Here is a 14,378-nt window from a genome sequence, read left to right on the forward strand (position 1 = left end):
TATAATATATGCCTATTTACTTTAATTTTATCTATTTAATAAACAAAACAAAAAAAGAAAACCAATTAAAACTTGGATATTACAGGTATGGACATTTTTCTGGAATTAATCGTAAAGTTCAAATCAAGTATCAGCCTAGGGGTTGTCCTAAACGGTCATCTAGTGAGGAGGGTGTGTACTGAGATCTGCTTCAAACCTTTATAACGTCTGGCAGTAGATTCATTTACTTTCTTTCTCTTACAGATAAAAACTGTATTGTACCCTTCTCTTCTTTATATCAGGTTCTTAACTAAAATAGTTGATAAGGAAATGCTGTAAAAATTCAGTCTTTTATGGATAATATCAAAATGTCAGTCATTATCTTGATGATCAACAAGATTTGATTATAATATTTTTACTTGCTATACACATGGAGGAAAGGGCTATAAATTTATAGTTGCTAAGAATCCATAAAAAGATGTTATGACAAGTAGCCTTTGAATACAATTATTTTAACAATTGTTATTGATAATAAAAAGATCATTTATAGATTGAACCTGATATGAAGTACAATAGAAGTTGTATGGTCTGGAAGTTCATGTATGGCGCAAAGACTAACACTATATATTTTAATAACAATGATTATTATTATTATATATATATTATCTTAAAAAGACGCTTTATTTTTCTAGTTAGTGGATTAGCTTGTTATTGTGATGGTATCTAAATGCTCTTGAGGAACTAATGCTTGGATGTTTGAAAACTGGATTTAATAAATGGCAAATAATCTGGTTAAGGGGGTCGGGGGGGGGGGGGTGCAGTTTTTTCTAGTAATAGGGCCTTTATTTTAAATTAGAAAATGTTTATTCCCAAAATTAATTTCAAATTCAATAAAAACTTTTTTCGTTGGTGGTTATGTATAGTTTTAAATCATTTATCAAAGGTGATTTTATAATTTTTTTTAAATTGTATTTTTATGAAAAGTTTTGCCTACTGTTCTTAGAAAAATGTTCAAATACTTGTATTGAAGTAGATTCTTAACAATTCCAAATCATGCTGCAAATTTTGTATCTTATCACAACAGCAAGCTAAAAGATGTAATATAGATGTAGTCACCCTGTACCCTATATGATCATATTATATTTTATTCTCATTTAATTATTTAGTCAAGCAATGTTTTGTGTTTATCTGCACTTTTTCTGTCCTACCTCACCAGGTATGAGTTTACTGGCATCCACCGCAAAGTTCAGTTGAAATATCAGCCGAATGGGCGGCCGTTAGGATCGTCCAGTGAGGGTTTGTAGTTTCCAACAATCTTGTCAACTTTGAATTCAAATTAATTAACTTTAAAACATATAAAATAGTCAATTTCTTTAAGCATCATTATCATTCATATTTATTATTTTCTGTAGTATTATTTACATTTAACAATTGTTTAGTGCCTAGTATGTAATTGTACTGCACTTTAGTTCTATTATAATCACTAGTCGATTGAATGTCACATACCCTTTAAAGCAAATAGAAAATATATAATCGATGTTGTATGTGTACTATACACCTTTTAGTTATTATTATACACTTCTCTTTAATTTACCACTCTCGGTAAGTGACCAAAATTTAAATCCGTCTTATTACATGTTAAAAAAAATAGGAAATGCGCGTTTCTATCACTTAAAAAAAAAACATAGCTGGTTTTCTGGAATTTATTTCAAAGGAAAGTTTTGAAGGGAAAGTTTTGAAAGGGAAGGTAATGATAAGGACAAAAAAAAAATAGCTGAATAATATGGACACGGTAAAAATCAAGCTATATTGTCCTTTCATGATTAGAAGCAGTCATATCCTAAAAAATAGGCAAACTGTAGTTGTTGAGTAATTAAACTATTTTTACTATAATGCAATCACTCTTTTATGTAACTATAATGAAAGAGTCATTAAAATCAATTTTGAAATGATGGCTTCAAATATGCCCTGTTAGTTAATACTGAATGACATGAAGTGACTTTTCAGATCGTATTATATTTTCATCAATGTTAGAACACAATGTACTCAGTGATGTTTTGATATAAATGTTTGACTGAATATGCAGAGATATGCAGTAATGGCTTTACAAAAAGAAGCAAGGTCTCAGACAATTTCCAGTGCTGGTTTGAGCACTTGATTCCTATGATATTCTTTCAAAGTGTATAACATTTTTTTAAAAAAAAAACAAATATGTGTCACCGAAAAAAAAATTTCTTTTCCTTAAATAGGAATACTTTAAAGCTTGGAATGTTGGTTGCAACTGCTTACATATAAATATTTCATGCTTGGTGGCAGGGATACAGATATCTATATATTCGCTTGTTGGAATAGTCATATTGTTTATTATACATCAAGAAATGGGTTGGAGTCAAGCTCAGAAACTGATAAGTTTTGTTCATCGACTAAGCCAGAATATATTCTTATCAGAATTATTATTTTGCTCATCGACTAAGCCAGAATTATTCTTATCAGAATTATTATTTTGCTCTAAATAGCTTATAAGTTGACAAGATTGTAGGTCCATCAGTTGTGTGTTTATACCCTTCTTTTAAAGTTCATGAAAGCTTCGTTTTGACTTGAATTTACTAAAAATATTATTAAGAATATGAGTAGCTATTATAATCTCCCTTATAATAAATGTTAATTAAGAAGTTATATGAAATAATTATTCTAGATTCAAATATTTTTAAGACAATTAATTATTGTTATAAACTAAATGTAAAAAGATAAAGTAATTTTTATATGCCCACATTTAAAGTAGACAGAGTTATGTCCCTCCCCTAGCCTATCCTCAATTTGTTTTGAACACTAGATATAGAGGTTGCAAATCACAGATTTGTCTCTCCCAATTAGATTCAAATATGGAAGCATGAGAATGCTATACATGACAGAGTTCCCATTTTTAAAACTTGAGATTGTTCATCTGGGTCTTTCAAATTCCAAATTTTCGTTTTGGAAATTTCAAAACATGTTTCACAGAATATCTTTGCATTCACATTTTGATTGTTAAAGCTTGTGAAGAAATTTTCCTTAAAATTTGAATGTCGTCTTATGTTTTCATCACCCCCATACATACCTCTATCCGTCTATCCGAAATTGCTTTGGAGGTTAAAGTTTTAAGTTGGGCATATTAGAAGCCTGGTAAGCCCAGTCTTATGTTTTTATATTACTGGTATTTGAATATAAAAACATTTGTAATGAAAATAACTACTGGCCTCCAATTTTTTTTTTTTTTTTTTTTGCTTTACATGTGTTATCCATATGCATATCTCCCCACTCTTGCTATTAATTAGAGCTCTTGTCAGATCCAAGATAACTTATTTTATTGCCCCCTCCCCTCCCTTTTGTGTGCTTTGAGATTGTAAGCTTGATACTACAAATGTCATTTTAGATTCCTTCATAATAAATTTCATCAGTATATAAAATTAATATATCATGTTCAATCATATTTTATTATTTTGAGGTCTTCTATCAATTCAACCATATAAGGCATTACAACAAATACAGCATACTTCAAAATTCAACAATCGGTATTTGCTTATACCAAATCAGTTTGATATGGCATAGGGGCATAGATATATTGTTAGGGAATCATTTTATTAATATTTTGAGACATTAAGGAATATTGATAATTTGAAATATCAAATAATACTGATATTATTAGATATCAAGGAATATAATTTTAAAATATAAAAAAAGTGAAATGTGACTTCTAGGGTACAAATCTTCAAAATATATTTGAAATTTGATTTTAACCCAACATCATTCTGATTTTACCAAATGTAATTGTAAATTTGTTTATTTTTGAGATAAAATGTTATTCTTCAATTTTAGATCTAAGTACTTATAGTTCGGATGCATGGTTTGAATGTAAGTTACATACAATCTGTGTGATTTATATTTACAAAACTTAGATGTTTTTTGAGAATCATATAACTTACTAATAATACTGATTTGGTGCATGTGTGTGTGTGTGTGTGTGTTTCACTAGAAATACATGTAATAATGATTAATATTTTACCACATAATCACAAAAAATCATCCATATTCAACTGAATTTTACCTTGAGTTACAATGTACTGAACAATAGCTGTTGTCCAATGTGGGTGGAATCTTAATCTGCCTACATATGCACTCTCAGAAGCCATGTGACGGATTTTGATAATTTTTTGACGTATTTGTCAAAGATTTAGATTTTGTCCAATAAGATGGATTGGTTGTAAAAAATAAAGAATTATATTTTTATAATTTACAAATACAATGAAATTACAAAAACAAACAAAAAAGAGACAATTAATTTTTTTTTTAATCTCATAAATTGTATTTTTAGTGCTATTTTTGGTGGATGATGTATATTGTCTGTCTGCTGTTCATATAATATTAGCACACATCCAATTAATGTATATATAAAAAAGAGTAAAAATTTGGACTACACATTCTATAATTATTGAAAGATATCACAAAATTCATATATGCTTAAAATGAAAGTTTAAAAAGAGTAATCAATGCGAAGTTTTCATGAACATTTTTGCCCGAATTATAAATTTTTATTTTATTTTGATTATATTCCAATCTGATTAAAACATAGATCCTATTTCGTTTCGTTTTTATATAGTTCAAAATATCGTTTTACTTGTCTTTACTACACTAGTAGGATCTGGAAGAGTTGTTATTATTGATGAGTTCAGGATAATGTCAGGGATTAGCCAATGAAACGGTCTGTTACGGCAAGCTTTAGGCGTGTTTTGCATGGAACTGTGGGTAATCCACTAGAAACATCAATGCTGTTTGGTTAATCAAATGTCTGACGTCATACTCATAGGGTGAAAAGCCACTCGTATGACCTCTCTGACGCCACCTATCGCTACAACCGGTCAGATCTTCATGTAGTGTGGGCCATCGAAAGTATAAAAAAACAAAACGAAATATGGATCTGTGTTTTAATCAGATTGGATTATATTCATATTTAGAATCATTCTGTTGTTTGATTTGAGCTTGATTGGTGCTCTGTGTGATGTCAAAAATTCATCCCATTTAAAAGCAAACCACTCCCTTTGTTTTCATATGGTACATGTAACTCAGAACACTGGTACAACTTATTTTAATTTATTCCTTGTAGTGCATGATGGTTTTAGGATCCACTGCGCATTCACCCATCATTTCCTGTTTCATAATTCATACACAAAAACAAAATCTATCTAGACTCTAGACATACATGAACAATAACAATTTCTGTTTAATTTGTTGTTGAAAACATAAACGATTCTTTAAATTACAATTCAGTAAATCTTTGTAGATATATTTTTCTAAATAACTTTAACCAATAATCTGATTTAAAGTTTAGTTCGAATCTGTGTTAATTTTACAAAATTTCATTAATAGCATTATGAAACTTATCCTTTGTTACTTTAGATGAAGTTCCAAGAGAACCGTCCTTGTTGCTGATAGTTAAATGGGGAGGGGAGCTAACTCCAGCAGGTAAAATTCAAGCAGAAGAACTAGGAAAAGCTTTCCGTACCCTTTATCCAGGTGGCCAAGGTAAGAATTGGATCAATGGATAAACAATAATTGTATTTTCTTTAAATATTGTAGCAGCATTACTTGTTCCCTTCAATCCACTATTCATTTGCTGTCCCCAAAATAAAATGCTATAGAATTAGAAATATGCCGTAGCCTTAAAAATTATTCATAGTGTTTAGGATCCAGAGATTTAAAATCCATACTAACATTGTTGTGACTATCACCATTAGTATTATTTAAAAAAAAAAAATTATCTAGAAAAACATTTTCACTTCATAATTACATATTAATGTTATTTTAAGTTATCAAGAAGAATGTCAGTTTTTAATTTATAATTTGAATGATCTATCAGTTAGTGATTTAACAATTTGGTTCAAATTACCATACTGAATTTGTATATGGTACATGATTATCAGAGCCTCGTCTAAGGATTTGGTCGTGCGCAGCAATGTCGGTCAAAGCCCGACTACGGTGCTCGCGGCGCGAACACCGCAGGTGAGAGCCCGTGCTGGGGGTCTGTGGGGCCCTCCCCCAGAAAATTTTGAAAATTGACTCCCTTAGACTTGATTTCTGAGCACTTAAAAAATAGTTTAGGAGATTTGATACACTATTAGTTTTGGCATCTTGTTAAACCATAGATTAATTAATACCCTGTAAAATCGAGATCAAAACACTGCTGCGGCTGACCCGCAGACAGAAATATACCCCTAAAACAATCAGAAAGACGATTTTGTAAACCTACGCACCATGATATAGTATTGGCACATGGGAAAAACCTTGTCAGCGATTTTCAAAACATATGTATGTTGCCGCCCAGTCTTCAACTTTTGGGCTCAGTAGGCGGCACAGTTTAGTCACCATGTTAAACGAGGCTCTGATGATTATGTGTGCAGATAATTTTTCAGGTCAGTTTGAGACTCCTGGACTAGGGTTTCTCAGGTTACACAGTACTTTTCGTCATGATTTAAAGATGTATGCCTCTGATGAGGGAAGAGTTCAAATGACAGCAGCAGCTTTTATAAAGGTAAATTAAGAAATTATTTACAACATTAAACACAGTCGGTTTGTTACAATTGGACTTCTTTTATTGAATACAATATAATAAAGCAAATTTAGACATCATTTCTTGGTCAATGTTTCCATATTAGTATATGTAATTATTACCTATATATTTCAGGGTTTACTAGCTTTAGAAGGAGAATTGACACCTATTATGGTACAGATGGTTAAAAGTGCTAATACCAATGGTTTACTAGACAGTGAAGGCTTGAGCTCAAAATATCAAATTGTGTATGTATGCAATTTGTTTAATGAAGAAGTAGTTTTCCCTTTTAAAATGACAAGGATATTTGGTAGGATAATTATTTAGTGAAGTGAATCTCTCTCTTAGTCTCCATGGTGTCTGTTATCTTCGGAATCGCATGTCTCATGAAAGATTTGTAATGTTATAATTTTACATGGCTTTATACTGCTGAATGCTTGAATTAACACCTCTAGAACCACTAAGCAATGAAAAAATATATTACCCATCCTATGGGATTCAAAATAATAACAATTGTAACGTAAAATATATTTTTATCTTCTGAAATGAAACAATTTTGTTGTATTCCAAATTTAAGATATATCATTAACTATAATAATAATAATACGAGCATATTATTATTATTAATGTTATAGATTATGCAGGATCTTCAATATTGTCGGCTTCAGCCGCTTGATGTTTGAAAAAAATGATTGATTAACCAATGAACCAGCCACTATATGGTATCATAAATCAATCTGCTTTCAGCTAAATTACAACGAGTTAACTATTACTTGTTGATTAAGAAGTGAATCAACTTGTTTGTCGGCTACAATAATAATTAATAGGCATACCTTTGTGAGAATCAGCCATGTGGTTCATAATCCTAGTAATTAACACATTTAACAATAATTTTAATAATCCGGTAGAAAAACAAAACAAGCTTGCCTTTGTTAAAATAAGCCACATGGCAAATAAAGAAGATCTCGACATGGATCATAAATCTGATTATTTCATTGACCTGTTGTTAATTAAATTTAAATAGTCATTGAAAAATCCCCTGAAAGAATCCCGAATATCCTGAGAAACAGTCATTAATAATGGCCTATTCAGTAGTGTTCCTACAGTTAGGACTTTTTGTTATTCAAATAACCGTAGCTATTAACCGGTTTGTAACCATTTAACCGATTGGTATCAATTTTCAACATAAAACAGACCTTGTTTGGAGGTGCAAGTCATTACTCATGCAAAAATTTCTGGAAACTTTTCATAGAAATGTACAATTCTTTAATGAAAATTTAAAATTATCTAAGGCCATAGTTAATTGATTATCTGGTTTACTTGGTTCATTTGAACAATTTTTTAATTCAGTATCTACGATAATATACAAGACAATACATGACATGGCGATAATATTACGATTACAGAATGTTATTAAGAATAGAATAAAGTAAATTGGAAGGTTTCTATTGATTGGACAATAAAGAAATAATTTCGGGCTTGCAAGTAGAATTTTTATGATTGGTTAATTTTGCGAGAAATTACTAGATATGAAATGTGTAGAATTTCGTAATAAATCTACTTTAATGTCATTGTCTAACCGTTATGATTATAATTATTTTGAATAGTGGTTACAATATTAAACAAGGTAGGATATAGTTAGACATGCCAAGAAGTATTTGAATTAGATTAACAATAGCAAAAGTCAGAACAAGGTCCGTTGACTTTGCCATAGGATAGTATTAATAGTATCATTTTTCAGCAGTCGACATCCTGGGGCAGTTACATTCTAAGATTTTCAAACATCAAATACAAAAGAAGGGCAACGAAAAACTTGTATTATAAAGAGGAATATAATGGGACATAACCCTATGTAATGGTGGACATCTGCGAATAACCATACTGTTCAATTTGAACCGTTTAACTTAGCCGTAGGAGCACTAGTATTCATAGTACAACATTCTCCATAACAAATTACCAAGAATTATTTTTGTTGAAGTCTGGTTATATTAAAGCGAATGAGAACTTATAATTACCCTATTTCCTACCGGGAAGTCATTTGACCTAATTCCGGCTGCTTTTTTTTCAAAAAGGATTAAGAACCCTAGTAAAGATATAATATAGAGATTGGTTTAATGCCCACTCTACACCAACTAGACCATTTTGGGACTAATATATATGGTTTAATTTTATTTCAATAACTCGCATGCATGTAGGGGTCTTTAGCACTGGGAGGAAAGGACCCAGAGAAAACCCTCGAGTTCATTTATTTTTGGCTCAGTTGTACACTGTTAAATCCTACATATAAATACAATTTAAAACCAATGTGGTCTCTGGAGAAAATTCTGAGATGTCATTGAAGCTAAACCATGGTTAATTTTAGTGTTAAAGAGAAGTTGAAAGATATATTTAATCAAGATAAAGATTTTACGGAAGAAGATTATAAAAAGGTAATTGAAAATAATATTATTAAAATCTCTTAAAGATTGAGAAGACACTTATGAATTTGCAAAAATATATTGAATTTAATGAACAGAATTTTAAGATCTTATAATTTCTTTATTTTCATATTGAGGGCTACTATGGCCAGGGGTGGAGGAGGGGGGATGATGAATTCTTTGTATCGATCAATGCAGAAAGGTGATGGTGCATTGATAATCCGAAAGGGCGTCCCATTTCTCCCATAGATTTAAGCAATAAAATTTCCTTCTGTTTTGGCAGTGGTTTCATGCTGGCACAAAGTAAAAGCAGACATGCAGAGTTCGTTCTAGAAAATTAACATTTAACCATCTATGATCAGTATGGAGCAAACAAATACTAATATATCTGGGCAATCGTTTAAACCAAAAATCTGGCATTCTGCAAAGCCATCATTCGTTTTTCATTATTAAAAAGGGTTGTTTAATGGCATTTTCCAAAAGGATCATCAATATTTCATTATTACAAAGGGTTGTTTAATTCACAATTGATGATTTGATTGCTTTGCAAAGGGTTACAAGTTTGTTGATTTTGATATCTTTAAGTCCAGAAATGGGCTTGAAATGTGACTGGTGACATTTAGCATTAATTTATTATTTAAAAAGGACAAATGAAATAAAATTTAAATGGCATCACATGTTTCATATCTTAAAATGATGAATGTAATTTCAGCTTGCTCCAACTGGTAGTGTGTCCTTAATTAATGCAATGAAATTTGTTAAAAATCCAAAAGAAATGTGTGATAAAGTTCATGCAATGGTGAAAGAAATAACTGCATTGATCAGAAGTCTTAAAATAGAACTAAAATCTCGAGGTAAAGATGGATTATGTATTGAAATTATTGTCAGTTTAGGTTTACAGACAGTTATATCACATTTTGCAGATACTGTATTGATTTAAAAAACTTCTATGTTTAACTTTCTATAAACCCATAATAGCAGATCACATATTAAACCTGAGGATTTTTGTGGAACATATAAATTAAACTCATTTGAGCCGGGGCTGTATATTTGGGATGGGGAGTATGGATGCAGTTTGGGGTTAAAGATAGGCATGATAGACTGAGGCACAATGAAAAATCACCATTTTTATGAATGGTTGAATGTCAATCTTTCTTCCTTTCATGAAACAAAGTTAAATAGGATTTTTTTTTTCTTTACTTTTCTAGATTTGAAGTTATATCATGGTGAATCATGGGAATTATTTATCAGACGCTGGGCTAAATTAGAAAAAGATTTTAAGTTAAAGAATGGACGATATGATATAAGTAAAATCCCTGATATATATGATTGTATAAAATATGATCTACAACATAATAAGAAAACATTACAATACGAAGGAGCTGAAGAGTTGTTTATGTGTTGTAAAGCACTAGCTGACATAATTATACCACAGGTATCTATATGTTGATATTTGGATTTTTTTCTTTATTCTATAGTGAAATGTGGTCTTTTATTCTATAACTACATGCAAATACAAGCAAATATCATTGAATACAGCCATTGAATAACCTGTGGTTGTATTCAATGGCTTGTATGCGTACTACTTTTGTCCAGAATGTCGTCACTTTCAGAATTACATCAGACTGTAATGACGTCACCACTAGCAACCACAATTTTTGTAAAAAAAGAAAGAAAAAACGGCGGAACCTATGATGAATTTTAACGTTATTGGTTATTTTGTTTTTGATAATCTGGATAGTTCAGTGTATTTTGAGATTTACATGTAGTTATAGAATATTTTCTATTGTAAAGATGTAGCCTTTTATTTACCTCATAGATAACATTGTGACATACTTCATGGAATGCAGCTATTACTTGGCATCTGCAGACGTGTGTTTTGTTGCACGGCAATCCATTTTTCTATGAATTATCAGGACAATCTGTGCTAAGATTGAACAATATTTTGTATTTCAAGTTACAATTGGTTTATGACTAAACAGGAAGTAGTAAAAATGGACATTCGACAAATAAGACTACATTATACAAATTGGTTACTGTAGATATAAAAAAAATATTGCTTGGTTCAGATGTATAGTATGGCTTAATAGGCAAAACACTGAAGAGTATATAGTAGACAATCCAAAGACATGATTTATAATACATTTGCTAAAGGTTTCCTACATTTACGGAGACGTTTACTTGATTAAACATACATTATGCAAGAGCTAAATCTGATTATTGCAAGTCTTAATTTAGGCTTCAGATGTTATAGAAATTATAAATTAGATCTTTATTTAAACAACAAGCCCAAAATCAACTCTGTAGACCCACGGATGGCTCGGCTACAGCTCGGATTTAAATAGGATTTCACTTATTGATTAAATCAAATATGGCGCACCCTGATAAGAATACGTCAGTTAGATCGAGGCTCAATGATCTTGTCCTGAAAATCTTGTAAAGTACATATTTATTCTGTGTTCTACATTATAGGAATATGGTATAACTGTTGAAGAAAAATTACATATAGCACAAAACTTTAGTAATCCTTTAATTAGAAAAATTCGAAGTGATTTTGCCCAGTGTGAACAACTTAATCAAGAAGATGATTCTACCAGATTAGATTCTAGGTAATTATTTGCAAAATTGATGCTGAATTTTAGAGTGAATTTGATATGCCCTATTATACTGTATGCCTACCACCTATACATGCCCCAGATTCTGTGCATTGGCCAAAGATTACTCTTTCTTAATAATTCTAAGCAAATTATATTTATCTAGAAATATTCTGTTGGATTTGACCTTCTCTACTACCTACAATGGTGAGAACATGGTCGCATAAAAGGTTGTTGCAATGTTAAGCGATCTTTTACAAAATGTCACTGGCCACTTTGGATACTGTATGAAGATTCAGAATTTTTAACCCATATTTTAATTTAGCCTAAGCTCTACGTCACATGCAACTGCAAATGAAATATTGATTGCTGTTTCAGATATTCAAAAGGTGTATCAACACCAGAGAGATTTGTTAGAACCCGTTTATATTTTACTAGTGAAAGTCATATCCATTCTTTATTAACTATATTGCGCTATGGTTCTCTATGTGATGAGGCTAAAGATGAACAGTGGAAACGTGCTATGGATTATATTAACGCTACATCAGAGTTAAATTATATGACACAGATTGTTCTAATGATGTTTGAAGATCCAAGTAAGGTAAAATATTTAACTGGTTTTATCTTCTAGTTCTAGTATCAAATACAATATATAAGAAAAGATTACAAAAGTCCCATTTTGTCATATTTTCGTGGTCATGTTATATTAGACCCAAAGAAGAACTTCTACTGTTTAAAGCATTTTGTACTTGTTCCAGGAGGAATCCCTACATTTGAAATTCTTGTATTGATCATAAAATTAAAACTTCCATCAGTTTGCTGACATTACCTTTAACAGAAAACTGTTAATATAAGATCGTTAGTCAATATTAGAGTATGTAGATGAATGAATAGATGAATGATATTTGTTTAGGACCCAACATCAGAAGAGCGGTATCATATGGAACTACATTTTAGTCCTGGAGCCTATACTAGTTGTGATACCAGTTTAACATCACCAAGGGGGATGGGTTATAGACCTAAACCAAAAACAGATAAGGTATGCTATAAACAATATTTGTAATTCAGTAGAAATTCATTTGAAATAGTTTATCACAGCACTACTGTATCTTTAATTTCAGTCCAAATTTTGAATATTTCAATTGAAAAGGTTTTTATGCAATGACCTCTTGGAACATTCGGACCCCAATTTGAAAACAAATGTAAATATCTGGTAAATAAATCTGCAAGTAGACTATCTGGACTACTGGAATAAAGTATTTGCTTTATAGGTTTCACAATTTTTAGGGATGGATTTAAATATGAAATTGGATGCATTTTCATTTTAGAAAGATAATAAAGATGATGTGATAAAAGAGTCAACGAGTTTGCAAGGTTCCTGTACCTGGGAGGGTTCTTTATATAAAGAACAACTTAAACCACGCCTTAGTAGATCTGACCCACAGACTTCTTATACTACACCAGGAATAAAATGCAACCTTGGAGAAATACTTGAGAGTGATCTATATGAACAGGATACTGTAGACCATTTGAATGTAAAGAGTATTTTTTATTATACGCCCACATTGAAATGTGGTTGTATATTGTCATCGCCCCCATCCGTCCATCTGTCAGTCCGACGTCCAGAATTGCTTGTTGACACTCTAGAGGCTAAAGTTAATATCTGATTGACTTTAAATTTATACACAGTGTTTAAGGTCAGGAGACGAAAAAGCTTACTGATTTTCATCAATTTCCGATAATTTCTTCCAGAGTTATGGTCCTTGATCACTTTGAAAAATCTTCTGGATGCTCTAGAGGTTAAAGTGATTATCCAATTGTTTTCAAGGTCATGAGACGAAGAGGCCTATTTTCAGTGGTTTCCAATAATTACTGCCTGAGTTATACCCCTTGATCCCTTTGGAAAGTCTTGTAGATGCTCCAGAGTTAATATCCGATTGACATTAAATCTATACGCAGTATTTAAGGTCATGAGACGTAGGGGCCTATTGATTTGAACGATTTCTGATAATTACTTCCAGAGTTATGGCTCTTGATATTAAATGTTTGTATACTAAACATTAGTATAGTGCAGAACTAGAAGACAAATTCCAATGATTTCTAATAATTACTTAATGAGTTTACTTGTACTCAGATTTTAGTGTGTTGTAAATGTTTTCATTACTGACAAGAGAAAAAAGCATGCAACTGCTTAGAAAACTTAGCTGGTGTGGGTGTATGCTTCTATGCCTGGCAACCTATCTTTATCAATTTCTATAAATTAGTCATGCTGGGCAAATGTTTTTTTTAATATATATTGTTAAATTTTGCTCCCAGGGAATTTATGTCAAGCAGTGTGAGTTTGTTTGTAGGAATAGACAATAAAGAAGTTTTTGGAGAAGGAAATCCCTTTATCTTTTTAAAATTTTATTTAAGGTTGAAAACAGTTCTTCTAAAACACTTGATTCCAGTATTCCTGAGTGGGATTGGGGAGAAACAGATGATAAAGTATGTGCAATTAAATACTAATGTCTCACAAAAATTTACTAATCAGTATTTTGCAGGGTTTGGCTTTATGAGTTGCAACTGAATTAACGAAATAAACATTGGAATAGTTTGCAAAAGTCACTTTTTTGCTTTTTTGGAATCAGAAATTTTGTGGACATTAGCTCTTTCATTGTGAAAGCAACAATTTGAATGTTCATGGATGATAATTCTGTTGAGAACTGCATCTAATAGTGAATCAACTTATATTTCACTTTAAAGTCATAACATTTTTGGCAGGACATAATGGGTGCTGCTGAATTCCAATAACAAGAACTGGAT

At 31.1% G+C, this 14,378-nt stretch overlaps 1 protein-coding gene across 12 annotated transcripts in view; it reads left to right on the plus strand.

Moving 5' to 3' along the window:
* The window catches only part of LOC126815376 (inositol hexakisphosphate and diphosphoinositol-pentakisphosphate kinase 2), a 55,916-nt gene that overhangs the window by 21,478 nt on the left and 20,060 nt on the right, over positions 1 to 14,378 (plus strand). For 9 of the 12 annotated variants that reach the window (XM_056099772.1, XM_056099771.1, XM_056099775.1 and 6 more), the window contains 13 exons: positions 86 to 171; positions 3,835 to 3,870; positions 5,413 to 5,538; positions 6,414 to 6,544; positions 6,698 to 6,810; positions 8,925 to 8,991; positions 9,692 to 9,833; positions 10,188 to 10,414; positions 11,452 to 11,588; positions 11,952 to 12,174; positions 12,487 to 12,612; positions 12,902 to 13,108; positions 13,989 to 14,060. In XM_056099772.1, the coding sequence (XP_055955747.1) occupies positions 86 to 171; positions 3,835 to 3,870; positions 5,413 to 5,538; positions 6,414 to 6,544; positions 6,698 to 6,810; positions 8,925 to 8,991; positions 9,692 to 9,833; positions 10,188 to 10,414; positions 11,452 to 11,588; positions 11,952 to 12,174; positions 12,487 to 12,612; positions 12,902 to 13,108; positions 13,989 to 14,060 (1,693 nt within the window). Of the gene's footprint in view, positions 1 to 85; positions 172 to 1,195; positions 1,276 to 3,834; positions 3,871 to 5,412; positions 5,539 to 6,413; positions 6,545 to 6,697; positions 6,811 to 8,924; positions 8,992 to 9,691; positions 9,834 to 10,187; positions 10,415 to 11,451; positions 11,589 to 11,951; positions 12,175 to 12,486; positions 12,613 to 12,901; positions 13,109 to 13,988; positions 14,061 to 14,378 lie in introns of all 12 variants that reach the window. The other 3 variants (XM_056099774.1, XM_056099773.1, XM_056099778.1) reach the window with 3 other exon arrangements.

Source organism: Patella vulgata, chromosome 3 (assembly GCF_932274485.2).
Source record: "Patella vulgata chromosome 3, xgPatVulg1.2, whole genome shotgun sequence".
In the NCBI taxonomy this organism is placed as follows: Eukaryota; Metazoa; Mollusca; class Gastropoda; family Patellidae; genus Patella; species Patella vulgata.